We start from the raw sequence: 27278 nt of genomic DNA, 5'->3' as shown, positions 1-27278 counted from the left end.
TGGGAAACATTTATTTGGTTAGCATCCGTTTCGGTGAGAGTCGGAACTTCTGGATAAAATTAATGACGCTAACCAAGGCTGGGTGGAATTTAACTTGGGTCTCCTAGCCTCCTGTGAGGCCTGCGCGCTAATCACTTGTCCGCCGTGCAGCCCCTTTCTGGAACCAATTATTTGGATTTACATGATTTCTTATGGGAAACATTTATTTGGTTAGCGTCCGTTTCGGTTAGAGTCATAAAATTAATGAGATCATATTAGGGTTGGCTGATATTTTTTAGATTCTTCCCATGATAAGAAAGTGACCGGTATAAATGATAATGGTATGACGACTGCATGCCGCAGCGAATATTTAAGATGCCTCGGGCTGGATGAGTATTTTTTCACTGTGTTGTGTTTTACGGCTTCAATGTAAGGAACGTTTGACAGTGCCTGATGACAACGTGCAGTTCAAAAATACATGAAGCACGTAGCTCGTCTTAGCTGTAAATACATTCTCCACACACTGTACACACTTCTGTTAACGTCCTTCAAAGTAAGAGCACCGTTTGCGTCAACAAAACAAGAGCGTATCTTCCATATGAAATTGGAATTGCATGGGTGACTACATCTTCCTTCATCAAAAGCACAGGCATTATAGTTTGTGTGCAGAGCCTGACATCCCACTAGCAAGGTTAGCCAGTGTGTTACCAATACATACAATTTGAGTTGTTGAGTGTATTTCATAATGTAATAAATAATATAATAATCTTTTCATTTTTTTCATTATTTTTCACTTGTCTATATTATACGGGTTTTTATATTTGGGAAATAACAGCTGCTGCAATTATTGCCTGCTTCCCATTAGTGCTCCTTCCTCTTAAGAAGACCTGACTATGATTGGATCATTTATGGTATATTTGCATAGTATGCGGGGGTTGCTATTGTATGCTGTGATGTATGAACGTGTTATTCATTTGTGAAGGAATTGCAATCACATTCCGTTATCTCTTACTTTCTCCCACTTTTACTCTCGTCAGCTCCCCCCTCCCATCCCGTGTCAGCATTGTCTCAGCACTCAAGTGAGGGTGGCGGCGTGGGGGGATGGTGGGTGGGGTGTGCCTGCAATTTCTCCACTCTCCTGCTAGTGTTGAAGCCACCCCCCCCCCCCCCAAACCCCCACCCACCAACTCACTCCCTCCATCCATCCTCCCACCCAACCTCTCTCTCCCTCCCTCTCTCTCCCTCTGGTCCACCCTCCCCCCACCCACACGCCTTTCATCAGCAAGCAATGAGGTAATCCCTAGCAGCCTGGTGAAGTGCAGCAAGTGCAGCGAGGGGAGAGCAGGGACGAGGCAGCCGGCGCAGGACAGAGGCAGCCGGGATGTCAGAAGCTGCGATGCGTTCAGCCTCCGATCACTTCTACACGTGCAGCTGCTGCCGGGAACATCTAGCTCTGTAGCTCTCAGCTTGCAGTGTGAGGGGCAGCCACTATGTTTAGGGGCTTTTAGGCAGGCAAGGGTGGGACAGGCTTAGCCCAGAGAGCCTCTGGGGGTGCTTTTTTTGTGGACATCCTGGGGTTGGGGCGAGGAGAAAGAAGAGGCAACAGAGAGAAGGGAGGACGTGGGAATAGGAGACACCAAGGTGTGTGCCCACCATGACGGAGAGGTGCAGTCTGTGGAGCGCCCTGTCGGCTGCAGCGTGCTGCTTCTACCGGGGATCCTTCATGCAGGTGCAGGTCAGTGTGGAAGACAGGAAATCACGCACATGCTTTTCTTTGCGGCTCCTTTGCGTGCATGCTAACTGATGATATCATACGAGTAACTCAGTTTGGAGTTTTATTGCATGAGCGTGAAAGTATCATCTTCACTGGGGTCTAATTCCAGCTGGTTCCAGTTTGAAACCCAATATGTGACCCCTCGCATCCGTGGGAGCCAAACACTCATACATTATATTTTGCTAAACACGCAGCACTCGGTAAGAGCCCGTATCCAATGTCAGACGTGAAGGCACCTAACTTTAGATCATCGGACGAGAACATTGATGGAGAACTTCTCTTGACTTTATTTGGTATTCTATCCACTCATGAGATGCAGTACAAGTACAGCAAATATTCTACATTGATGTTTATTGTTGTGTGTTACATTTGCAGTGGGCATAACAAGCCATTCACCCAACAAGTCATTGTTTACATTTTGAATGACTTGGTTGTTCATTACGGTAATGATCGTAATAGCGCTGGGTCAGACCTTAACCGCAGCTGTGGCTGTAGGCAACCTCCTGATCACATGTGGGGTGTCAAGAGCAGGCTTGGGCGATATGGATGTATCACAATATGATGATATCGTTCAAATCAGCAGATGGTGTCCTTGGCTAAATACTATGACATTGCAATCATCCAACGCCATGCCAGACTTTTTTCCATTTCAAATGATCATTTCTACTGGTATAAGTCATTTTGTTATGATTGGAAGAATTTATAACAGTATATAAAAGCGATAGGCCAATCCTAATCATGAGTTGTCAGTAGCCAGCAGCTTTATCGACTGAAATGTGAAACTCATGCGTACTTACAGTATCGGCGGTGTTCATGCGGTTGGATCTGCATATAGCAGCTCCAGTTTTCTTTTCCACTTTCTCATGCAGTCCAAATCATTCTTCAGTTCAACCACCGGATTGCCGTCTAAAGAAGACCAACAGCGATGGGAATTTGAGCTTCATCCATGCTTACCTCCGCTACAGACAGAATTGTTTTCTTCAAGGCATTTAAACAGGAGCGCAGAACATTCGTCCACTCGTAGAGTCTCTATTCTGCATGTGTATTATATAATATGTTTTTTCAACGTAACCCCTATTAATATGAGGTGGAATCCTACTGTGCGGCATCCGTAGATTGAGGCGTCTTGCTAAGAGATATTTTTAATGAAAGCAGTTGCATCGGTTGAGTGGGAGTGAATTAATTAGCCAGCTCTGCTCTTTTGCGAGTTAAGTGGCAGCCTCTCTATTGTAAGAAAAAGATTAATGGCTCCTTAATTCTTTGCAAAACACGGCCATTGTTTAGTAACATTTTGTCTGCACCCCAGCCCCTTATTGATTACCCCATCCAATCCATTCCAATTAAAGATAGCTTGTCAAGCACAATACTGCAATCGGAGCAGAGGCGCTGGAATCGTTACTTGTTTAGTCTCACCGATGGCATCTCTTTGCCTTCGGGTGGGGGGGTGCGCGCGTATATTGTTGACAAAAAGACACACGTGAACGTTTCTTCCTATATTAAGTAGTCTGGATCTTCACTCTTGACTCAGGGCTTCTTGTTTATGTTTTATCACGCTAAAGCCAAGTTTGCTTTGTATGAAGGACCTTACCAAAGTTATAGCAGAACCTTGACATTCTTTTAGGAAAAATGCCCCAAGAGTCGGGTTTGCATGTGTAGCAAAACACTGCATTGCTGAGTCAGCATGCGACAGCAGTGTTCACTTCTTTTTGCACTTGAGTGACAGTTCATGTTAAACATGCGATGCGTCTGTGACTTTATTATGCTCTCATCATTTGTCCTTGATTTCGCATACGTGCTTTTGTTGTTATGACAGTGGTTGACTTCTTTTTATACTTTGGTGCACTGGTAACTTTTAGGTAACCCTCATCCTTCATCATTAACATGCAGGAGTGTTGTTTTAAAGTATAACGTGATGGTGGATAGAGAGATTTATCACACCGTCCTAATGCATCATTCAGCTCGAGAGAGCGGTTTGCACATTATATTGTTAATATGACAGTGGTTAACATATTTTTTTTTTACAGTTGTGTGGCCCTTTAAAAAGATTAAAGTGATACATAAAGGGTTTCCTGTAATGTTAATGTAAGTTTCATTCTGATGTATTGTATATCTAATGAGAAAATGAGTATTTCCGTAATAATATGTCAGTGGTAAACTTAACTTTAAGAGGGCTAAAGTGATACATACAGCTTTTCCTGTACTGTTAATGTAAGTTTTATTCTGATTTATTGAGTATCCACAAATAATACAACACTGGTTAACTTATTTTTACACTTGTATGGCCCTTTAAGAGGGCTAAAGTGATACATAAAGCCTTTCCTGTACTGTTAATGTAAGTTTTATTCTGATTTATTTAGTATCCACAAATAATACGATAGTGGTTAACCCCTTTTTTACACTTGTATGGCCCTTTAAGAGGGCTAAAGTGATACATAAAGCCTTTCCTGTACTGTTAATGTAAGTTTTATTCTGATTTATTGAGTATCCACAAATAATATGATAGTGGTTAACCCCTTTTTACACTTGTATGGCCCTTTAAGAGGGCTAAAGTGATACATAAAGCTTTTCCTGTACTGTTAATGTAAGTTTTATTCTGATTTATTGAGTATCCATAAATAATATGATAGTGGTTAACTTATTTTTACACTTGTATGGCCCTTTAAGAGGGCTAAAGTGATACATATAGCTTTTCATGTACTGTGAATGTAAGTTTTATTCTGATTTATTGAGTATCCACAAATAATACGATAGTGGTTAACTTATTTTTACACTTGTATGGCCCTTTAAGAGGGCTAAAGTGATAAATAAAGCTTTTACTGTACTGTACTGTACTGTTAATGTAAGTTTTGCTATGTTGTTTGTAAGTTTATGTTAGGGTTTAACCCCTTTTTTACACTTGTGTGGCCCTTTAAGAGGGCTAAAGTGATACATAAAGCTTTTCCTGTACTGTTAATGTAAGTTTCATTCTGATGTATTATATATCTAATGAGAAAATGAGTATTTCCGTAATAATATGTCAGTGGTTACCTTATTTTTACACTTGTATGGCCCTTCAAGAGGGCTAAAGTGATACATAAGCTGTCCTGTTAATGTAAGTTTTATTCTGATTTATTGAGTATCCACAAATAATACGACTGGTTAACTCGTGCTTATTTTGACACTTGTGTGTCATTTGCATAATACTAATGACAGTATAATGACAGTAATCAACTTACTTGATGCTTGTGTGGTCTTATGAGGATGTTAAAATACAACTGACAGAATTGCCTGTGCCATAAATATAGCTCTTATTCTGATTTATTCTATGACTATGGAGAAAATAGCAGTTGTTTTTCCGTATTGGCAAATCATAGTTGATGGTTGTCGCAGTGATCATGTTGTTTGTGTTGAGACCCTCAGCTCATCGGCTGTATCAGTGATAGGGATTACATTTGATCCCCTGGTCTAGACTGCGCTGCGAACACACACACACACACACAAATGCTGTTTAACCATTGTGTGTGCTTTCTCCCCAATGCTTCCAACACGTCTCTGTAACTGGGACAATGTAACTACCCCCTGGACTCATACAGTGACATCCCCCACCATCTTAATCACACACACACACACACACACACGATATATCCATCCCCTGCAGTTTGATTGTTTTTGAAGTTAATCTTTTTCCCCCTCCTCCGCCAGCCACTTTGCCTCCTCCTCCTCCTGGCCTGCAAGGCTGTGGCCTCATTCCCCGCTGACCTGAGCAGCATGGCGTGGCTGCCATGTTTGCCAAGGCAGCAGCCGGTCACTCTGTCCTTTCGCATTCCTCTGCCTGCCTGGACTGTGTGGGCTCCCGCAGCGGGCCTCCGAGCTGGCAGCGTGGCATCGCCATGCCTGCCAGCACCGTGCACCGCTAATCAGGATACAGCACGCCTCACATCAGGGCCATCTTATGTCTACATGATTCCTAGATACACCCTTAGCTACCATACCTAGTATCCTTCCCAGCTTTAACTGTAAATATCCTCACCAAAGTTATTAGGTGAAAGTAAACATGGGGAGGGGGGGGGGTTTCAGTGATTTTTTTAGAATATCCACATAAGCCTAAAGACATAGTACGCTGCTCTGGGGCAACTTTCACCCAGTGGTCATCCTTCCTTGTTTTGCCAAAATAGCATTGTTTTAAAGCAGCCATCAGTGAAATGATCACTGCAAAGAACAGAACTCGTGGTGGCCGTCCATCTGCCTGTTGTTCTCTGCACATCGTTGTCCTCTTTTAGAAAAAAAACGTACAGGATCACTCGGATACTGTGAACATCCAGCAGCAACACGTTTCGGCATAACTACTGCTTTGATGACAAATATACTGACCCAAGTTGACGATCTACTTCGACAAGCGTTTGTTTAGCTGAAATGAGCCTGAATTGCGAGAACTGGTCGGTCATGGCTTGCGTCATAAACTGTAAATGTTATTTTTGCGACTTAACGTTCAAATCAAACAATATAGAACATAATTAGAAACAATATATATATATGTTATATATTGTAACATACACAGTTGATGAATCATGTCAAGGACCCTTTAATGTTGAAGGACAAAAGTGCAGCTCAATTGTTCAAGTTGTTAATTTGTCATACAAGTGTAAAAGGAAGTCAAGCACCGCTAATATGGAAATGTCGGCAATAAATCACGCGGTCTTAACGTTGATGATCGAGGACAAAGGGGCTTCTCTGACGTAGTATAAAAAGTGTATAGAAAAATGAAGCATGGTAAAATGCCTGTCAAAGTTGAATCAATTTATGGTAATGGTAATGGTTTTATTTCATTTTAATATGCATCAGATTACAATTGAGTGCATCCCATAATCAGTTCACAGTTCCACATGTCCAAAAGGAATAGGAAGAAGCGAAGCTTATTAAATCCTACCCCTCCATCTGGTACTTTCATAATCAGTATCTGTTACATTTGTTCACTTCCTGCTTTCTATAATACAGTTTAAGGTTTTTTTTGCTTTTTTTTTTTTAATAATGCACCTAGTACTGGCTTGTGTTGGAAATAGCGCCTCATTTAGGCCAAAAATATTTGGTAATAATTGACAGTGCTAAACTGCAAAACAGCGAAGAACCGCAATAAGATTTTTGAAATGAATATTATTTGGAACAAATGTACGTAATAAAGCAAAGCTGTGAAAGTAGAAGTGAAAGAAGGAGAGGGACGACTGTATTATTTTTCCCAGGGACTGGTTATTCTTTTGAAGTACTCAAGCCAGGGAAAAATCCAAAGACAAATGGCAGAGTTCATCCTTTGATGCTTTCGGACCCCAAGGTCTCCCAACAATACGCTGACATCTCATTTTACGCAACTTTGGAGGCAGAGTCCCGATGGACTACTGTGATGGTTGTATTGTCACCAGACGCCGGCTCTACGGTGCTGTTTTTATGGCATGCAGAATACGTCCTAGCGCGTGCCGTTGTGCTTTATGTTGCAGAAGAGGAGCTCATGGTAACTGGTGTTTGTACATGCAGTTGCTGGTGTGCTCGGCTGTTATTACTTTGACATCTAGTCTCAGTATTGTGACAAAAGCACAAGGATGTTGCTTATAGCCTGCTCGGTCACAGCAGGTTAACCCGCAATCATCTTGTCATTCAGACCCAGACCGTACGCTCGTTCCTGTGTGTGTTTGTGTGTGTGTGTGTCCGCTCGAGCCAATGGTACATTCTAGCATTGAAATATTCACCATGTAATCCCCCTCCTCTCCTCTCGTCTTATCTGTCTCTTCCCCCTCAAACCCTTTCCCTAAAAAGCTTTTCACCATAAATCCTCTTTTTGGCACGCCGGCCCGTCACCCCCTGGAGGCTCGGAGTGTGAAGGGCAGCTGCGTGTGTATGTGTTCACACCCTCATTAGTGCATCGCCATGTTTTGGCAGTAATTAGCAAGGAGACGGTTTCTGTCAGCTGTGTGTTTGTCTTTCATGTACACACACACACATACTAGACTAGACTAGACTAGTGTTTCTTGTGGTGTGTTGTGTCTGGACTGAGCTGACATCAAGAGTTCAGTTGGTGCCTCAGTTGAAGAGTAGGATTAGTCGACGTTGGTATAATTGATCATTCGTTCCGTAGTGGTTTGCCCACTTTGATATGCGAAATGAGACGGAAATAGCAGATGATACAGAACGGTGATGATGGAACAAGGTTAGTTTTCTTTGGTAGTAGCAGGATTACGCCAAAAATACTGGCCAATTGCTGCGTATCTTTGTGAGCAAGTATAGAAACTTGGGGACGAAAGTTTGGTTTCAAGGTTGGATCTGCCAGACGAGACATGATTTGATGATTCGGCTACATACCCTAAAGTCAGGGAGGCATCCTGACCAGATGCCTGAGCCACCTCATCAGTTTCTCACCGTATCTCTAAGGGAAAGCCCGGCTACCCTACCTCTTTTTGTGCGTTTCTACCCGCGGTCCTTCTGATCACGACCTAAAGCTTATGACTACGGGTGAGGGTAGGAACGCAGATTGCCTGGTAAATTGGGAGCTTTTTGCCTTTCGACTCGACTCTTCATGCAGAGTCCGTATCATTGGAGACGGCATACATCCTAGCGCCACCATGTGGTGTAACCGCAACCGAGCTGTACGGTAGTGTTTCACAAAGACGTCAAAAAAATTATGTTTTTCATTCACGTCAACTTTCTTCTGGGCATCCCCTTCAGGACTTCAAAGATCCCTCATATCTGGCACCACTGGTAACCTGCGTACATTTTGTTTTGTTCCACAAAACTTCAGCATTCTTCTCATGTGGTGTTTTATCGTGTTTGGAGTGTTTGGACTTCTGTCCACCACCCTTAGGGTTAGCTTTCACAAACAAGTACATATAGTCCTGCCGGGTATAACCAGTCCTATGTTCAGCCCAGGTTCCAACCAGGGCCTGCAGAATGAGAGTCGAGGGTGCTAGCCATCCAGCTATAAGCCATAGTGACTATTAAGGCATCCGGGAGTGAGGTTTACCAATGTACTACATTAGGCAACGAGCACATGATCGCATCACGTAACAACTACACACGGTTCCGATGTCATCTCGATGAAACGTTTGAAGATGGAGCACGATTAGTGACATGTCGTTCCACCAAAGGAGACAGGAAATCCTTATTTGTGATTGAGAGTGAAGGATGCACTTGAGCAGACTAGTTAGACCTTTATCAGATCGCAGATACTGTCAATTGTTGTCACCTGCAACATCAGGATGGAGGTGAAATCTAATCATTTGGACTGTGCACACGTGATGATGATCGGTTGAAATTGGACGGCACAAGTGTCAATAGCGATATCATTGTAATGATGGACTTCAGTTTGAAGTGGCTTGGCTATGGAAGGAATTATTATTGGAGCTGTCCATGGTCTCCTCGCGTGTTGTGATTTTCTTTCTTTTTTTCTTTTTTTTTTTTTTTTACCTTCAGGCCAGGATTACCTTGCTCTTTCCGTGTTATCACCACCGCTCCTCTCCAACATGATTGAGGAAAGCTGCAAATTAGAATAACAAAAAAGCTCCAACAAACGCTACTGCTGCTTCAGGAAGGAGATTACTCCAAAGGAGAGCTGCCTGCCAGTTTACATTCAAATAGCCTTCTGCTCTCTCGCTCCTCTAATGACTCTGTTTTGCCCTCTCAGCATTTGAAGCGACTGATCCAACGTAAAATGGAATTGCAAACTCTAACTATGTACCGTAGCATCAATGGTTAAACTTGTTTCAACTACGGTGGCTAGCAAAGATGCATTAAACTTAATGAAGGAGGAACCTTTACTGTATTGACCATCCTTCAATGCATATGCTTTGTTTATTAGGAAGTGAATAATAATAATAATAATACATTTTATTTGTATAGCGCTTTTCAAAATACTCAAAGACACTTTACCGAAGAATGGAGTTGAATTGAAAGCAAGTAAACAGAGTAGAAGAAACACCAAAATACAACATTCATTCATTAATACGCAGTTAAAACATCAGTCAGATATAAAAAGTTAGATATTAAAAACAGATTTAAAGAGGTGGGTTTTTAGTTGTGAAGATTTATTTTGCATGCATTCTACAAACAAATCCACCACAAAAACACGTAATAAAAATGATGAAAGGATTCCATGGCCGGAATCTATCTGTAGTGGACACAATCTGTCTACTATAGTGGCCCAACTCCACAGTCCCTTCTTCACAGACACTCCGTATGTGAAGATGCTGTGTATGAACACTTTGGTCATATGATAACCGAGTCAGTGTACAAAAAACCCAGACACATATTTGGTAATGATTTCCACCGAAAACCACGGCCACCAAAAAGCGAGGTTCCACTGTGTACAGTTGATATTACAAACAAACGTTTATTAAAGTTAAAAGATTGTTTTGTGTGCTTGAGGTATGAATATTGTAGACCAGGGGTCTCGAACTCAATTTACCTGGGGGCCACTGGAGCTAAGGTCTGGGCAAGGCTGGGCCGCATCAGGTTTTCCAAAAAAAAAAAAAAAAACACATTTATTAAAAACAGAAAAATACACAAACTTTTGTGCTTTGGTTCTGATTTTCTACAATCAAAGCTCTGTTTAAACATTCCACTGTTCTCAAATATCTTAATTTTTATTTTTCTGCACAAAATAAGATGACAAATAAATAAACAAATCAAGACTAAAGAAAATCAATCAATCAGTAATAAATAAATATAATAATAATAATAAAACGGCAAATAATAAAAACTTAAGAAACCACATATAGTTGGTGGGTAGACAAATTATTTTTTTCAGATTAAAATGAACAAAGCATTATTAGAGCCCTGTAGACATGACAAAACACGACTATAGTCACATTTATACTTTTTTATTTACAACATATTGCGCAACTGCAGGGTCTTGAGACACATGCTAACTCGCAAACTAGAGAGCCAGCCACCTAAACGGTAGCCTTCAAGTTATTTCCTTTAAACTTAAATAGCCAAAAACTTACCACTTCCACACGGATAGGGAGGATAACTATTAACAGTTATTTAACCTTTAACATGAACATTAATCAGACGTAAGAATTTTTTTCTGGGTACATGATACCATACAGCATCCAAACTTGCGCGGGCCGCACTAACATTAAACTTTCATATCAAGGCGGGGGGCCTCAAACTAGTGTCCGTGTTTGAGACCACTGTTGTAAAAATATTACCTGTACTTTTTCTGAGTATTCCAAATACATTTGAGCTCAATCAAAAGAAATTCTTCTGTAATAATGCTTAGAAAACGGTATATTTGAAAGTAAAATAATTACATTTTTTAGAATAAAAAGTTAAATGAAAGAAACAAAATGTAAAATAAATAAGTCAATTAAATAGGAACACAATTATGTTTTGTAAATAAGATAACAGATGAATTGACTGAATGTATATTTCTTTGCACATGGCGTGACATGTTGGGTGAACAGAGTGAAAGGTCCCCTTCAAAGATCAAAAGCTCTCCATCACTTTAGAAGACAACAAAAGTGCCGTCCGTCAAAGTTTGAGCCGGGAGGTGAGAGGCTGAGAAGTGTGACCAATGTGTGCGCATGTGGGATGCCTTCGGAGACATATGCTGGGAAAGCCACAGCTGAGCTGAGTGTGGCGGCGCGATGGGATTTACCGCGCAATTGTTTGTCATCTTTGACCTCAGACGCCTGCCGCTTGGAGAAACAAAAGCCTTGTGATTTCAGAGCTCCTGGTTGATTCTGAATCTGCATTAAGGACGCCATGATAGCGTTCACTGTCAGTGGTCGAGGCGTGTTTGAGTTATGAAAGGCGTCAGAGCTCTGGGGAGATTTGAATGCATCATTTTACTCAATGAAAAGAGCCCGGGGCTGTTAAAGCGTCTCGGGATGATTTGCAGGGAGCAGCTGAGAATGGTGCACTTGTTTCATACCCGCTTTCTTCAAGACCGCGTATACATTCCTACATACACGCAAGTTCAGGCTGAAAGTCTTTCAGTGGTATAGAATCAACGCCCTTGATATAACGCCCCCGTCGTCACCTTTACACTCCTGTTATTCATTGTTTACATCTAACGAACAACTCTTGACGGCTGATAGCTAGCGAGCTAGCAAAAATACACCACTTCCATATACCACTTCCACATGTAATGGGAGGATGATTATTTTTATTTTTTATTAGAATTGATCATATGGGACACGCTGACATCATGCAGTGTTAAGGTAATGTAATGTAAGCTAATGTCTCATCAAAGTGAGCAGAATACTACAGATAGGCCATGGTGTACTACCAAACAGCGATCACTATTAATTAATTCATCATATAGTGAGGGAGCTACAATCAAACCGTAATATTGCACTTTGCAAATTTATTGGTGGCTTCACTCTTATCACAGTTTTCTAAATATAGTATTTCATCAATCATTGTATCATGGTTGATTATGGCCTATTCTTAATAAAATAATAAGCATACTTAGGCAAATTTGACATATTCTGGCCCTAAATGCAGCCTTTTCAAACATAAAAATGATAAATTGAAATCAAATACACGTACACAATAGAGCAGGGGTCGGGAACCTTTTTGGCGGGGAGAGCCATGAAGGCCAGATATTTTAAAATGTGTATCTGTGAGAGCCATATACATTTTTTTAAACATTGAATGCAATAAAATGTGTGCATTTTTATGTAAGACCAACAGTTTTTTCAGACAATTAAAATTAGCTGCAAGAGACGAAACGAGGAGTTCCAAGACAGAACACAGGACAAAGCAAGTGCTTCCAAATAAAGGCGTGAAACAGAAATAGAGAAATAAACCGCAGGCACCACACCCAGCATGACAGTAGAGGTGACAATAGGGGTGTTATTTCATGTCTAGAGGGCTCTAATAATGTTTTTAACAAGGCGTATTTACAAGGTCCTAAACAGGTTTTCTAAAAATATTCCATTTATATGTACATAACGAGTCCTACTTGGTGGAATTTCACTTGCCAGGGTCTGGTCTGGAACCAATGAAGCCATAAAAGGTCTGACGACTGCAAGTGAGCAGCCAACACCAGCCAACTGGTCTGTAAACAGAAGTTTACTTTATATGAATGATAAACCAAATGATGAAACATTTCTTTCACTGGGTGAAGCTTATGTACACATTTTTACTGTCGCTATGGTAACGGCATTGTAAGGTCTTCGATGGGGGAGGGGACCACGGCTGCACCCCAACACTTGATGAGAAGATGATACGTGATTTGTGTTGAAGTAGCCGGGAAAAAAAGTATCTGGAGGGGTCTGACTACTGGTTAAGTTGGCAACACTGATCTCTCCTGCTACATCTTCTTAGTCTCTGTGTGATGGAGTGGACTTTGGGTAACACACGCACACACATGCATACACCTCGACTTCGGTTCATCCTGATACAATCCAGCGACGGACGTGGCAGCACACCGAGGGTACACACAAAAACATGAGCATTCAAACTCACCATTGGCATGTTGGCGGTCATAGAGGGAAGCACATCCGCTGACGTCTAATAAGACTTCCTCGTCGTCCCACGTCTGTGATGTCACTTCCGGAAGCAGTTGGGATTTTTCTATTTAGTTATTTTTGTTAATTGGTTGATTGCATGGAGTGGCTTTGTCTTTCCCTTGCCTGGTGGGAGTGCATGGGAAAAAAGGCGGCTTTTGTCAATGTACCGTGTGGCAGTAGAATTCAGGAATACTACAAGAAGGTAGTAGTTGAGTGGCTGTAAATATTTTTTTTTCCACTTTTTGTCCACATTACATGGATTTAGTAAGGACCTCAAAGAATGCTCAACAATGAGCCAATTCAAGAAACAATGAACCAGTCATGATGTGCTATATATATCACTATATTGACACTTACTATGGTACACATTATGTCATTGGATGCTCATATCACCTCGTACTGCGATACATGACTAAAATTAAAATTAAAATTAAAATTAAAATTAAAATTAAAATTAAAATTAAAATTAAAATTAAAATTAAAATTAAAATTAAAATTAAAATTAAAATTAAAATTAATTACCTTATTTTCCGTTATACTTTTTTTCATAGGTTGGCTGTTCCTGCGACTTATACTCCAGAGCGACTTATAAATGAAAAAACTGTTTATGTTACATAAACACTGGACACCTTTTCTGTTCATGTTTATTTTTGGTGTAGCTGAATAACCATTGTGTTAGCATATCTTACACCTATTCAGCCTGTTCTCTATTCTTTTATTGTTACAACTTGCCTTCCAAGAGGACGTAATGTCTGTTTGGGTCAAGTAGTTTGTAAAATAAATTACCTGCAAAAAATATGACTTACTATACTCCAGTGCGACTTATGTATGTTTTTTTCTACCTAATTATGAATTTTTGGCCTTGTGTGACTTATACTCCGGAGCGACTTATAGTCCAGAAAATGCGGTAAAAATAACATAAAATAATAACTTAAATGATATTAGGAAAGAAGGAAGTGAACAAATGTAACAGTTACTGATTGTAAAAGTACCTGATGGAGGGGTAGGATTTAATAAGCTTTGCTTCTTCCTACTCCTTTTGGACATGTGGAACTGTGAACTGATTATGGGATGCACTCAATTGTAATCTGATGCGTGTTCAAATGAAATTAAACCATTACCATTACCTGGAGAATGTTATCTTTTGGACGGAGTTCCAATCCATGGTATATTGCTAAAGATGCGTTATGATGTTCAAGCATGTCAGCTGAGGTGGCTTTTTCAGGCTTTTGATTGGACCAAATGCTTCCATGTATTTTCTTGTGGATTTTTAAAAAGCTGTATATGAAGATGTTTTTGAACACCAGAGTGGGGAAAAGGTACATTTCAGCTACAAGGCCTGAAAAAGCCTTTTGTGGATTTTTCTTTAGGTGGTGAAAGTGTGCCTAAACATGTGACCTGTGAGCATCCAGAGTGCATGTTTAACGCCCACACGTGCCATCACGGAAGGCATTGACGGCGTTTCGCTTTGCGAGCATCTTGGCAGACATCCCAGCAGCCAGGCTGGCAGTTCCTGCAAATGACATCATGCACTCTAAGGGGGGAGGGGGGTGAGGAGTGGGGGGAGCATATAGAGAGAAACGGAAGCACACGAGTGAACGACGCCGTCGTCAGCGGGCTAATTTCCCACAAGCATCTCCTTTGCGTGTCTCACGGTAATAAACACTTTCTCGCCTGCTTTCAAAGCTTTGGCAAAAATGGGGGGGCGGGTTTCTCTCTAAAGGTGTGCTCACATCAATACAGCTCGCACGAGAAGCGCCATCTGCGTCGCCATGACAACAGCCCGCCAACAACTGGGAGACAACACCCATTTCTCCCAACCCCCCCCATAAGCTCCATTAGGGAGCATGCCAGCAGGTCCCGCCTCACCATGATGGACAGGACTCTAATAGCTCCGCCCGTATGCCTCAGTTGGGAGCACACACACACACACACACACACATGCATTTCCCCGTGAATGGAGGTGATACCTCGGCGGCACTCTCACGCTGTCTGCTCCGGCCGGCCAATGGTAGCGCTCGCTGCTCCGGCGATGACATCATTGTTGGCCAATAGCAAGGCATTTTAAGGGCGTGCTCCTTGTATCTGCCCAGTCTGCATGATGCTCACGTGTGTGTGTGTGTGTGTGTGTGTGATAAAACTAATTGATATGCATCTAAAGGGTTCAACCTGCCGCTCTTTCTTTCCCATCATGCACTCTGCTCCCTTTTATTCCCATCCTTCCTTCTGTCCTCTATACAAGCCCATCATCATCATCATCATCTCCTCCGCCTCTAGTGATGTGTGTGTGTGTGTGTCAACTTCCAGGGCCACTCGATAGGTCGCTGTTTGTATTGTGACTAAGCCAGATGTGTGTGTGTGTGTGATAAACGTCTCTCTGACATCCTTCCCGATGATGACCTCCATCTAAATGAGTCTTTGCATCATCAGCCCTGTTGTCACGCCACGAGAATGATGGCTGTTAGTCACGGGTTTATCCATCCACCCTCAAGTCCGGCGACGCTGCTAAAACAAAATGCGCTAAGCTAACCCCCTGCTGTGTACTTGATCGCTATTAAAAATTGAGTGTTTCCTGAAATAAACTATTGTTGAAGATTAAAGATTGTTTCGGGCTTCCCTCCGTGCCTCAAACTAAGCTAACGGCTAACACCGTCATGATAACATTAGCTGGACGATAATATTACTGTCAACATTATTTAGCGTAATAATGTGAGTTGCATGTTCTCCCCGTGCATGCGTGGGTTTTCTCCGGGTACTCCGGTTTCCTCCCACATTCCAAAAACATGCTAGCTTCATTGGCCACTCCAAATTGTCCATAGGTATGAATGTTAGTGTGAATGGTTGTTTGTCTATATGTGCCCTGTGATTGGCTGGCCACCAGTCCAGGGTGTACACCGCCTCTTGTCTGAAGACAGCTGGGATAGGCTCCAGCACCCCCCACGATCCTCGTGAGGAAAAACCGGTAGAAAATGAGTGAATGAATGAATGTGAGTTCAACTGTCAATACAAAAATAAACCTTGTTTCTGTTTCGGAAAAAAACACTCAAGTATCTGTAAAAAAAATTGCACTTGAATGAATATTCCTAAAATTCCTAAAATACAGCAAACGACACTATCTCTGAACTTGCACTATTTTTTGCTGTTTTCTTTCAATTTGCGTTGCCCACCAAACATCTCGGTCAGCGTTGACTGCAGGGTGAAGGCTCTGCTGCATCTTCAGCGATAGTTGTTTGTTGTTTTCCCAGTTGGGAAAACCGGACAGGATGGTTGTGTTTGGGATGTGCTTTCCCCTTTTTGATCGTCACAACTTATAAGCAAATGTCACATCCCGGTTTGTCTGTTCATGCGCTCACCTTTTTGATTCTTCTTAAAAACCGAAATATTCCCACCCTGGGGCTGCGGGAGTGTGACCAATCACAGCATAGGTGCAGATTCTGGAAGATCTAGAAATCTTCCTGTGCTGGTTATTGCGTGTAGCTGCTCTGTATGAATCCACAGCCCAATTGAAGGGAGCATAATGTATATCATTGATCATGGCATCTAGGTTTTGGTAAACAGTCCGTTGTTAAACTTTCATTGTGGATGAAAAACATTGTTTAACAAGCAGGAATCCATAAGCACGGTTGTGTTTCCATGCTGGCTCAGATCCAAGTCTCTTCCGTCAGTCATTGATGAATGAATCAGATGCTGTGTCACCATATGTTTGCATCCGTGGCTCGGGGAATAGAAAGTCCAGCTGAGGCCTCGGCTTCAGTGACATTTGTTGTGTGTAAGGATGAGAGTGTTTTATTCTGCTTTCTAGCATCGCCTTCCTTTTAGCTACATTTTCAAGAAGAACAAATGCATTGTGTTGTTGTTTTGGGTTTTTTTTCATCACACTTGTCAGAGCCAAGATGGATGGTACTTGTAAGGATGGTAATAATAGTAGTGTGTGTGTGTGTGTGTGTGTGTTTAGGAATATAGGCTAGTATTGATGAATCTTCCAAGTCGTCCCATCCACCCACAGGCTGACCTTTTACCTCCAAAAGCCTGCAAATTAGTCATTAATGGCTCATCTCGGAGAGAGGAGGGTGACAGTGATGGGCGAAGGCCCCAGGTGTGTGTGTGTGAGTGTGTGTGTGCGTGTGTGTGTCACTGAATAAGAACAATGGTGTCCAAGCGAGACATGGCAAGGGTTGTTTATTATGATATTCCGGACTTTGTCCATTAATATTCATTGTATGATAATGATCCTATATATCATGCTGCCTAAATATTTGAAATTGAGCCCCTTCTGGTCCGACTGCTGGTTGTCATGGGAACCTAAACCTAAAATTGTGTAAATTGTATCGTGGGTTAGCGAAGCGTGAATGTCCTGAGCTCCTGTTTTCCATGCCAAAGTGTGTACCGTAACTGACGTCTTTCGGTACAACTGAATCAACGGCGCCTCTGCTGGTTGCAACCATATAGTGCGCTCCATTTTACTTCCATTAAAAAAACAACCCATCAATGGATCAGTTCCTTCGTTCCTATATTTCTGTCTGTGCAACATAGTGTGCCTTTATCAGAACTTTTATTCTTGTATTTTCTAACAACGTTACTACAATAATACTCTTTGGTGTATTACTTCCAGTGTTTCCCCATTTTTGCTGTTATTGTTTTTTTTTTATTTCCAAATATTTCAACTTTCTTCATAAATAACCTTTGTACATTTTTTCCTCATAATATTATTTATTTATTTTTAAAAATACGGGTTTTTTCTTTAAAAAATGCAACTTTTTTGTGACAAAAATTTAATTTTTCTTATTCTTGTAAAATTCTGACTTTTCTAGTTGCTTACAAACTTTTTTCTGTTAATATTTTGACTTTATTCATGTAAAATTACAGATGACAGTACCGTTTTTGCTGTTATTGTTTTTTTTATTTCCAAATATTTAAACTTTCTTCATAAATAACCTTTGTACATTTTTTCCTCATAATATTATTTATTTATTTTTTAAAATACGTGTTTTTCTTTAAAAAAAATCAACTTTTTGTGACAAAAAATTTATTTTTCTTATTCTTGCAAAATTCTGACTTTTTCTAGTTGCTTACTACTTTTTTCTGTTAATATTTTGACTTTATTCATGTAAAATTACAGATGACTTTGCCATTTTTGCTGTAATTGTTTTTTTTATTTCCAAATACTTCAACTTTCTTCATAAATAACCTTTGTACATTTTTTCCTCATAATATACTCATAAAAATACGTGTTTTTTTCTTTCAAAAATACAACTTTTTGTGACAAAAATGTAATTTTTCTTGTTCTTGTAGAATTCTGACTTTTTCTAGTTGCTTACAACTTTTTCTGTTAATATTTAGACTTTTTTTTCCTCATAATATACTCATAAAAATAAGTGTTTTTTTGCTGTTATTGTTTTTTTTTTATTTCCAAATATTTCAACTTTCTTCATAAATAACCCTTTGTACATTTTTTCCTCATAGTATACTCATAAAAATAAGTGTTGTTTTCTTTAGAAAATACAACTGTAAAATTCGGACTTTTTCTAGTTGCTTACAACTTTTTTCTGTTAATATTTAGACTTTATTCATGTAAAATTACCGCTGACCTTTCCATTTTGGCTGTTGTGTTTGTGGTTACATCATGTTTTTGGCCCAAATGCCCCCCTCCCCCTGCTGTACTTACAACACAACACAGCGTTTGCACTGCACATACAGTAAGCGCTAATTCCCGTTGAAGCTTCATTATGTATAAAAATACTAAACGTGTAGTATAAAAATGCATTGGCACCTGGTACTCTCTGCAGTTAAGTAAAGAAGCAGTTGCTATATGTGAAAATACGGCATGTTATTTCAGTTTCTCTCTACTAAGTCCTCCTGATGGAAACCGGATGATGCCTCTGCTGCTGCCTGACATCAACGCACACACAGACACACAGCGAGCGTGCGTGCGTGCGTGCGGCTGAGTGCATCAGTGACGCGAGTGCAAGGATATGATAGATGGAAAGATGGCTGGTTAGAGCAAGATGGAGGCTGAAGAGTGAGATGATCTGTCAGGAGAAAGACAGAAGGAGAGACTGGGGAGAGAGAGATATGAAAGATGAAGACTTTCTGGAGTGAAGGGATGTCTCCATAGAAGGCAAAAAGGAATCCAGGAAGAAGGTGTGATAAATCGCTGAGGCCGGTTAAAGAAGATAAAGCGTGTATTTATCTCCCGAGTTCAGCCGTACCTTGTCGAGTGACAAAGCAAGTATCAGCCATGTGTGTACCATCCGTACATTAAATAAAGCTACAGCGCAGAAATCAGGCGGTAATCGCAGCCACTGGACGGTAAAAGCAGCCAGCGTCGCTTCATCTGCGTTAGTCACGCCTTGTCGACATCGTGACAAACTAATTGCTGCAAAATCTATTCCACGCATTGATTAATAGAGAAGGATGAACGGCGTGTTGTACGCTCCCTTGAGACGAATGTCCAGACCCAGCTGGCTTGCCGTACAGCAGGGGTTTCAAACTCAATTTACTTGGGGGCCACTGGAGCTAGGGTCCGAGTGAGACTGGGCCACATCAGGTTTTCAAAAAAAAAAAGTATTAAAAACAGAAAAATATACAAACTTTTTCAGTGCTTTGGTTCCGATTTTCTACAATAAAAGCGCTGATAAAACATTCCACTGTTCTCAAATATCTTAATTTTTATTTTTCTGTACAAAAAAGATGAAAAATAAATGAATCAAGAATAAAGAAAATCAATCAATTAGTAATAAATAAATATAATAATAATAATAAAACAGCAAATAATAAAAACTTAAGAAACCACATATAGTTGGTGGGTAGACAAATTATTTTTTTCAGATTAAAATTACCAAAGCATTATTAGAGCCCTGTAGACATGACAAAACACGACTATAGTCACATTTATACTTTTTTTTATTTACAACATATTGCGCAACTGCAGGGTCTTGAGACACATGCTAACTCGCAAACTAGAGAACTAGCGACCTAAACGGTAGCCTTCAAGTTATTTCCTTTAAACATAAAAATGCCCAAAACTTCCAAAATACCAAACCACTTCCACACGGATAGGGAGGATAACTATTAACAGTTATTTGACCTTTAACATGAACATTAATCAAACATAATAATTTTTTCTGGCTACATGATACCATACAGCATCCATAGCAAACTAACTTTAAACTTTCAAACATGCGGCTTGCGGGCCAAATGTGGCCCGCAGGACACTAGTTTGAGGCCCCCGCCGTACAGGATCTATGACTGGATGTAGACTGCGGCATCGCAGAAACCAGAAATCTTCAAACAGTAATGCATCACATGACCCCGGGGAGGGAAAATGGCTAATTGGGCCCGATAAGGTCACTTTAAGTGTGGACTCACTTTTGTTCTCAGCAGTTCAGACGTGTCCTTTCTTTGTCGTTGTCCCATGAAAAGATATGATGAAATATTAGCAAAAATGCGAGGGGTGCCGTGAGTGTCCTGGCATGTGAGCCTGCCCCTCATTGTCTCTGTGCCCCGCCCCTGCCCTCGTATACTGAAGCAATTTTAACTTTCCGAACTTTCGGCGTCACTCGTCTCCTTTGGAGCTAGCAGCAGATTGTTCTTTGACGCTATCAAAGATTGCGAAACCCGTGCCAGATCTTGAGGTACCGTGACGAGACTCCCCACCTGCCGTGTTTTCCTGGCCAGTACACACCATTGCACATGACAGAACAGAACACACATGGGGCACATTAACCTCTCTTTCCACTCACACACACACACACACACACACACACATGACTTCCTTAGAAGAGAACACCGGCTGGGGTGTTGGGAGTGTAGTGTTACCATAGCAACTAAAGGCGTGGCATTGCCCATTTGACTGTTCATACTGTGACACTGCGTGTATGTGAGAATGTGTTGTTTCTGTAAGGTCAGAGTTCACACTGCTGGATGATGATCCTCGTTTGATGGCGTCCTTTTGTAGGTTCCTTCCAGCGGCGGTGCAATCAGGGACCTTTAACCGCACGTTTGAGTTAAATAGCGCCATCATTACTCAACATATCATGCTAATTTGAAAGGAATTATGTTGGAGTAAGCTATCTGATTTCACCCACAGAAACGTCTAATTAAATGCGTGTTATCTCCAATCTTCAATCGCCATTTGCATGCCGCTCCAGCGTGCACGGTGACGATCCACACCTTCACACATTCCGTACCTTTTCACCTTCTGCGGGAGCACAAGAAGCAGATGCACACGTATTATTCCCGTCTTTCCCTTGTAATTACACTGCAGCGCTAACAGTGTGTGACATGGATCTAATTCACAGCAAGGTCAGCCTCAGGGATTCACACACCAGCGCACAAACACACACACACACAAGCAGAGGGCGCGCAGGCCTTTGGGCAGCCGTCGTGCTACTGTACATCTTCCCACGTGATGCGCCACCAGCGCAGCCATGCGGTAGTCCTATGTGGCTCGCATTCACGCTTTGGTCATTAAAGCACGGCCAGTGTTGGTTGCCAGGTAGTGACATGAATCTCTAGATCAGGGGTCTCAAACTCAATTTACCTGGGGGCCACTGGAGCTAGGGTCTGGCCAAGGCTGGGCCGCATCAGGTTTTCCAAAAAAAAAAAAAAACGCATTTATTAAAAATAGAAAAATATACAAACTTTTTCAGTGCTTCGATTTTCTACAATAAAAGCTCTGATAAAACATTCCACTGTTCTCAAATATCTTAATTTTTATTTTTCTGCACAAAATAAGATGAAAAATAAATAAACAAATCAAGAATAAAGAAAATCAATCAATTAGTAATAAATAAATATAATAATTATAATAAAACGGCAAATAATAAAAACTTAAGAAACCACATATAGTTGGTGGGTAGACAAATTATTTTTTTCAGATTAAAATTACCAAAGCATTATTAGAGCCCTGTAGACATGACAAAACACGACTATAGTCACATTTATACTTTTTTTATTATTTGTTTTTATATTGCGCAACTGCAGGGTCTTGAGACACATGCTAACTCGCAAACTAGAGCGCTCGCGACCTAAACGGTAGCCTTCAAGTTGTTTCCTTTAAACTTAAATAGCCAAAAATTTACCACTTCCACACGGATAGGGAGGATAGCTATTAACAGTTATTTAACCTTTAACATGAACATTAATCAAATGTAATAATTTTTTCTGGGTACATGATACCATACAGCATCCATATCAAACTTGCGCGGGCCGCACTAACATTAAACTTTCATATCAAGGCGGGGGGCCTCAAACTAGTGTCCTACAGGCCACATTTGGCACATTAGTCTGTATCTATAGCTCTCTCTAGCTATCCGTTTTCTCAAGACAACTCACCATGTGACTCAGTAGTGACTTCTCAAGACAACTAATTTTGTGGTTCAGTCGCGTGCATATTTTCAGTTTCCCTGTATGCACTCCCTACTTGTCTGTATCTATCGCTTTATCTAGCTATCAGTTTTCTCAAGACAACTCACCATGTGACTCAGTAGTGACTCCTCAAGATAATTAATCTTATGGTTCAGTGACGTGTATGTCATCCACTTGCCTGTATGCACTCCTTCAACTTAGACCGCGCTCGTATATCCAGTCTATATTGACAGACGGTGATTCCAATGTCACTCTTGCTTAAAACTACTCAAACTGTACACTCAATAGTGTGTACGGCCTCCATTTCCCTGTATGAACTCCCTACATGTCATTCATGTCTGAATTTAGCTATCAATTCCCCTCCAGACTCAGGAATCAGTAGTGACTCCTCCAGACAATGAATCTTGTGTTTCAGTAGCGTGTATGTCTTCCGTGCGCCTGTATGCACTCCCTACAACTAAGGCTGTGCTCTTATATCCATCATGTGTCACTCTTGGGAATGCGCTGCCATTTATTGACGACAACTGGCCGTCTTTGCGGCATGCTCATTTTCACCGCTGATGCCGAGACCTCCGCTCGGTGGCCTTGTTGAATATTTCAAACGTACTCTAATGATGATATACGACATACCCCCCCCTGCTGCACAAATGAATATGTACTACTGCTTTCTTAACCTGGAGGGGGAGTTTTAAAGGCGCATTAGTCAAGTTGTCTCCCGGTGCTGCAGAGCTCGGTTCGACCTCACGGTGCTCACACTCATGCAAACCATGATGAACTTGTTGTTCTGACAACATTTGGATCAGCCAACAGCGACGGGAAGCTCTACGTGCTGTTCGTCATCAGAGAAACCGCAAAAAAACGTAAAGCAGCGCACGTCGATAATGCTGCCTCCTGCTGTCTCAGTAGGAGTGTAGCGCTGCGTCACATCCCGTCCACCAGCTGTCAATCACTCCAGGAGGTCTGTTTGCGGACATTATACCGAGTGACGCTTCAGGTTGTGCAGAAATATACGACCTTTATAGAAGGTCATAGCTATAATTAGCAGTAGCACCGTGTCTTGTTCTCTCTACTTGTTTTATTCTTTGTAAACCCTGACTTTCACTCACATTCTAAGGTCAAGTCTCTGTAAAATAGGGATGTTCCGCCCCCCTAATGTAACTTAAAAACCATTATACCCGTGTGAACCAGTCGGAAAGTATCAGTGCAAGTCAGGCTGGAGGCCACGGAGGGATTATAAGAGTCTGGAGAGCAGTGATACTGGACACGTATTTGCGTGTGAAGACCCGTCACATAATAGGAGACAGGAGGAGGGCGGCAGTGGAGGATGCTCGGGACGTAATCCTGTTCGTTATCTCCCCCAGAAAGACTGATCAAGAGACTTCCCAACCTGACCTCTATGTGTGTCATGTGCTTTGTGCATGGGTGGGATTCCCCCGTCCGCTCCCAAAGCCCACTTTCCCCCTCCCCCCACTGCCAAAGAACTGCTTTGGGGCGTTACCATGACAACAGGGTCAGAGGCAAGCCCCGCCAGCTGAAAAACAAAAATGCCCTTTGCACAAGCACCCCACCCCCATCGGTTTTGCCCCATATTTTGTTTGTAACCTAAGCTAAGATTGCAAATGGACATTTCCTAATTCCTTTGCCCAAGTCAGTAACACAGCTAGCAAAACAAAAGGACACTGTCACTATCTGAAGTTGCTGACATTGAGCACCATGTCCTTGTAAAAATGGTCTTTTGGGTCATATAAAAGGTTATATTTCTCCACTTCCAAGATCCAAGTGTCTGGTGTGAATTCAGGGTAATGCTGAATATGCAGATGTTAAAGGAAAAGTGCACTTTTTTGGAATTGTGCACAATCCCCATGTGAGACATGAACACACGCGTTTTTCTTTTTTCTGTGTGTTCTAAAGTTAACAAAACAGATTAAAAAAAGAGACAGCTAAGAATGCACATCATGGAATGAACCTGAAAAATGCTCCATTTACATCAGGGGTCTCAAACTCAATTTACTTGGGGGCCACTGGTGCTCGGGTCTGGGTGAGACTGGGCCGCATCAGGTTTTCCAAAAAAAAAAAAAAAAAAACGCATTTATTAAAAACAAAAGAATTTAAAAAAACTTTGTTTTGGTTCCAATTTTCTACAAGAAAAGCTCTGATAAAACATTCCAAAGTTCTCAAATATCTTACTTTTTGTTTTTCTACACAAAATAAGATGAAAAATAAATAAACAAATCAAGAATAAATAAAATCAATCAATCAGTAATAAATACATATAATAATAATAATAAAACAGCAAATAATAAAAACTTGAGAAACCACATATAATTGGTGGGTAGACAAATTGTTTTTTTGTCTACCCCCTGCGGGCCACATTTGGCGTGTTTGAGACCCCTGATTTACATCATGTGACCTGCATATTAACCAAGCTACCGCAGCATTGTTATTATTAGTGTTATTAACATTGTCACACCAAGAACTACATTACTGGCGTAGCGACACCTCGCAGCTAGCAACTCGCTTCCCCACTCCCAATCTTTTTTGGACAGGTGCAAATGACTACTGGGTAATACATTTATAATAATATTAATAATGGTAGCTGTGGCTATTGGAAACCAATCATTGTATTTTTGTATTTTTGTATATATATTATTTTTTTATTTTTTATTTATTTGTTTATTTTTATTTTTGTATTGTATCATTGTATTTTTTTATATTTTTTATTATACCAATCATTGTATTTATTTATCATTGTAATGCCACAAGATGGCAGCGGTCAGAATACAGTGTCTTCATCTACCTCTGCGTGCGCTTTAAAATGCTTCACATTTTCACTCCTACTGTTGTGTACAATGAACATGAATGCAGGCTGAACAGTCTCTTCATGAGCACTATTCTAACATTGGTTCTAACATTAATAATGGTAGCTGTGGCTATTGGCAATCAATCATTGTATTTTTGTATTTTTTATTTATTTATATTTATTTATTTATTTATTTTATATTTTTTTATTTTATTTTTTATTTTTGTATTGTATCATTGTATTTTTTTTATTTTTTATTATACCAATCATTGTATTTTTTTGTCATTGTAACGCCACAAGATGGCAGCGGTCAGAATCCAGTGTCTTCATCTACCTCGGCGTGCGCTTTAAAATGCTTCACATTTTCACTCCTACTGTTGTGTACAATGACCATGAATGCAGGCTGAGCAGTCTCTTCATGAGCACTATTCTAACATCGGTTCTGCATGTCACAGCCACTAGGCAGCGTATTTATATGAATGAATGAACAAAGTGGCAGATCTCACTGTAGCTTCCCATCATGCATCTCCCATCCAGTATATATTGTCAATGAACTGTGCTCTTACTTCCTGTCTTAGCCCTCAACAAAAATATTGAGCTCCATCCATCAATAGCATCACACAGACGCACACACGCTGAGTGTTTGAGCTCTCCGGGGAGCCCAAGTCCTGCATCAGCTGTTAAATTGCCTAAACTCCTCTCTGCTGCTAATGTGCTTGCCGTCTTCCACTCCACTTATCCTCTCTGTCCACGTAAGGAGCTTCCGTGGTTCCGTTTGTCTTACTGGTTTGCCGCATTCTTGTCCCCGGGTTGATATAATACAGTGGGTCTCTACTGGAAACAGGATGTAGTAGTAGTCGTAGTAGTAGTAGTAATAGTAGTGGAACTCTCCCTGCATACTGATACATTTCAGGACGGAATGACAGGTTGCTATGGCAACCAGGAACTGTGTAATGTTTTTATATAGAGTATCCGCTGTGGAAAGAAACAAATGAATGTTACACACTAATTGCACATTGCCTGACTTTTAGACATCCGTTTTCTCTGATTTCTATCCTATTTTTGCATCACTGGACAAAACTATACTTTCTTTTTATGCTTATGCATATACTTAAACATACTTTCTTTTTATTATTTTTATATTCAATATAGTTATTCCAGACTCCATTCACTGTGCAATATCTGATCAAGCTCAAAATGCAATATAGTATTAAGTTCTAAGTGCAGTATTTTTTATATAATCCTCATATTTAACTCATATTTAATTTAAGATTTCATAGCGTATATACTGGTCATATATTTAATCTCATATTTCATATTATCTTGCAAACTGTATTTGTATATAACCCTGGGTAAAATTGTTAATTTGTTAATACTTGGGTTGTTTATATTGTTTATTTTTATATTTTGTACTGATTAACTGATTCTGTTCTATGCTGCTGTGCGAAGCAAATTTCCCCAATGAGGGGCGAATAAAGGCTTATCTTATCTTATCTTATCAATTCATTCTTCAGATGAATTTCAACTTAAAAGCAACACCCAGAACTGACAAATGAAAAAAAAAGTATAAAAACACCACTGATAGCATTCTCAGCGTGAGCATAGCAAGCTAACAAGCTAACTCGTTAGCCTCTCCAATTCACTTATTCCACACACAAAAAAAAACCTTAAACTGTATTATGGAAAGCAGGAAGTGAACAAATGTAACAGTTACCGATTGTAAAAGTACCAGATGGAGGGGTAGGATTTAATAAGCTTTGCTTCTTCCTACTCCTTTTGGACATGTGGAACTGTGAACTGATTATTTGATGCATTCAATTGTAATCTGATGCATGTTCAAATTAAATAAAACCATTACCATAAACAAATCTAC

General features: G+C 40.6%; 1 protein-coding gene across 3 annotated transcripts in view; it reads left to right on the top strand.

Annotated features, from left to right (window-relative positions):
- Positions 1–1296: 1296 nt before the first annotated feature.
- The window catches only part of sh2d3ca (SH2 domain containing 3Ca), a 43027-nt gene continuing 17045 nt past the window's right edge, over positions 1297–27278 (top strand). For 2 of the 3 annotated variants that reach the window (XM_058057909.2, XM_058057907.2), the window contains exon 1: positions 1297–1714. In XM_058057909.2, coding sequence (XP_057913892.2) covers positions 1634–1714 — 81 coding nt within the window. In that variant the 5' untranslated portion in view covers positions 1297–1633. The remainder of the gene's footprint in view (positions 1715–27278) is intronic. The other variant, XM_058057910.2, reaches the window with a different exon arrangement.

Source organism: Doryrhamphus excisus, linkage group LG19 (assembly GCF_037039965.1).
Source record: "Doryrhamphus excisus strain RoL-2023G ecotype Guam linkage group LG19, RoL_Dexc_Guam_v1.1, whole genome shotgun sequence".
Classification (NCBI taxonomy): Eukaryota; Metazoa; Chordata; class Actinopteri; order Syngnathiformes; family Syngnathidae; genus Doryrhamphus; species Doryrhamphus excisus.
The sequence above is the reverse complement of the archived record's forward strand: the minus strand, read 5'-3'. Positions and strand labels throughout refer to the sequence as shown.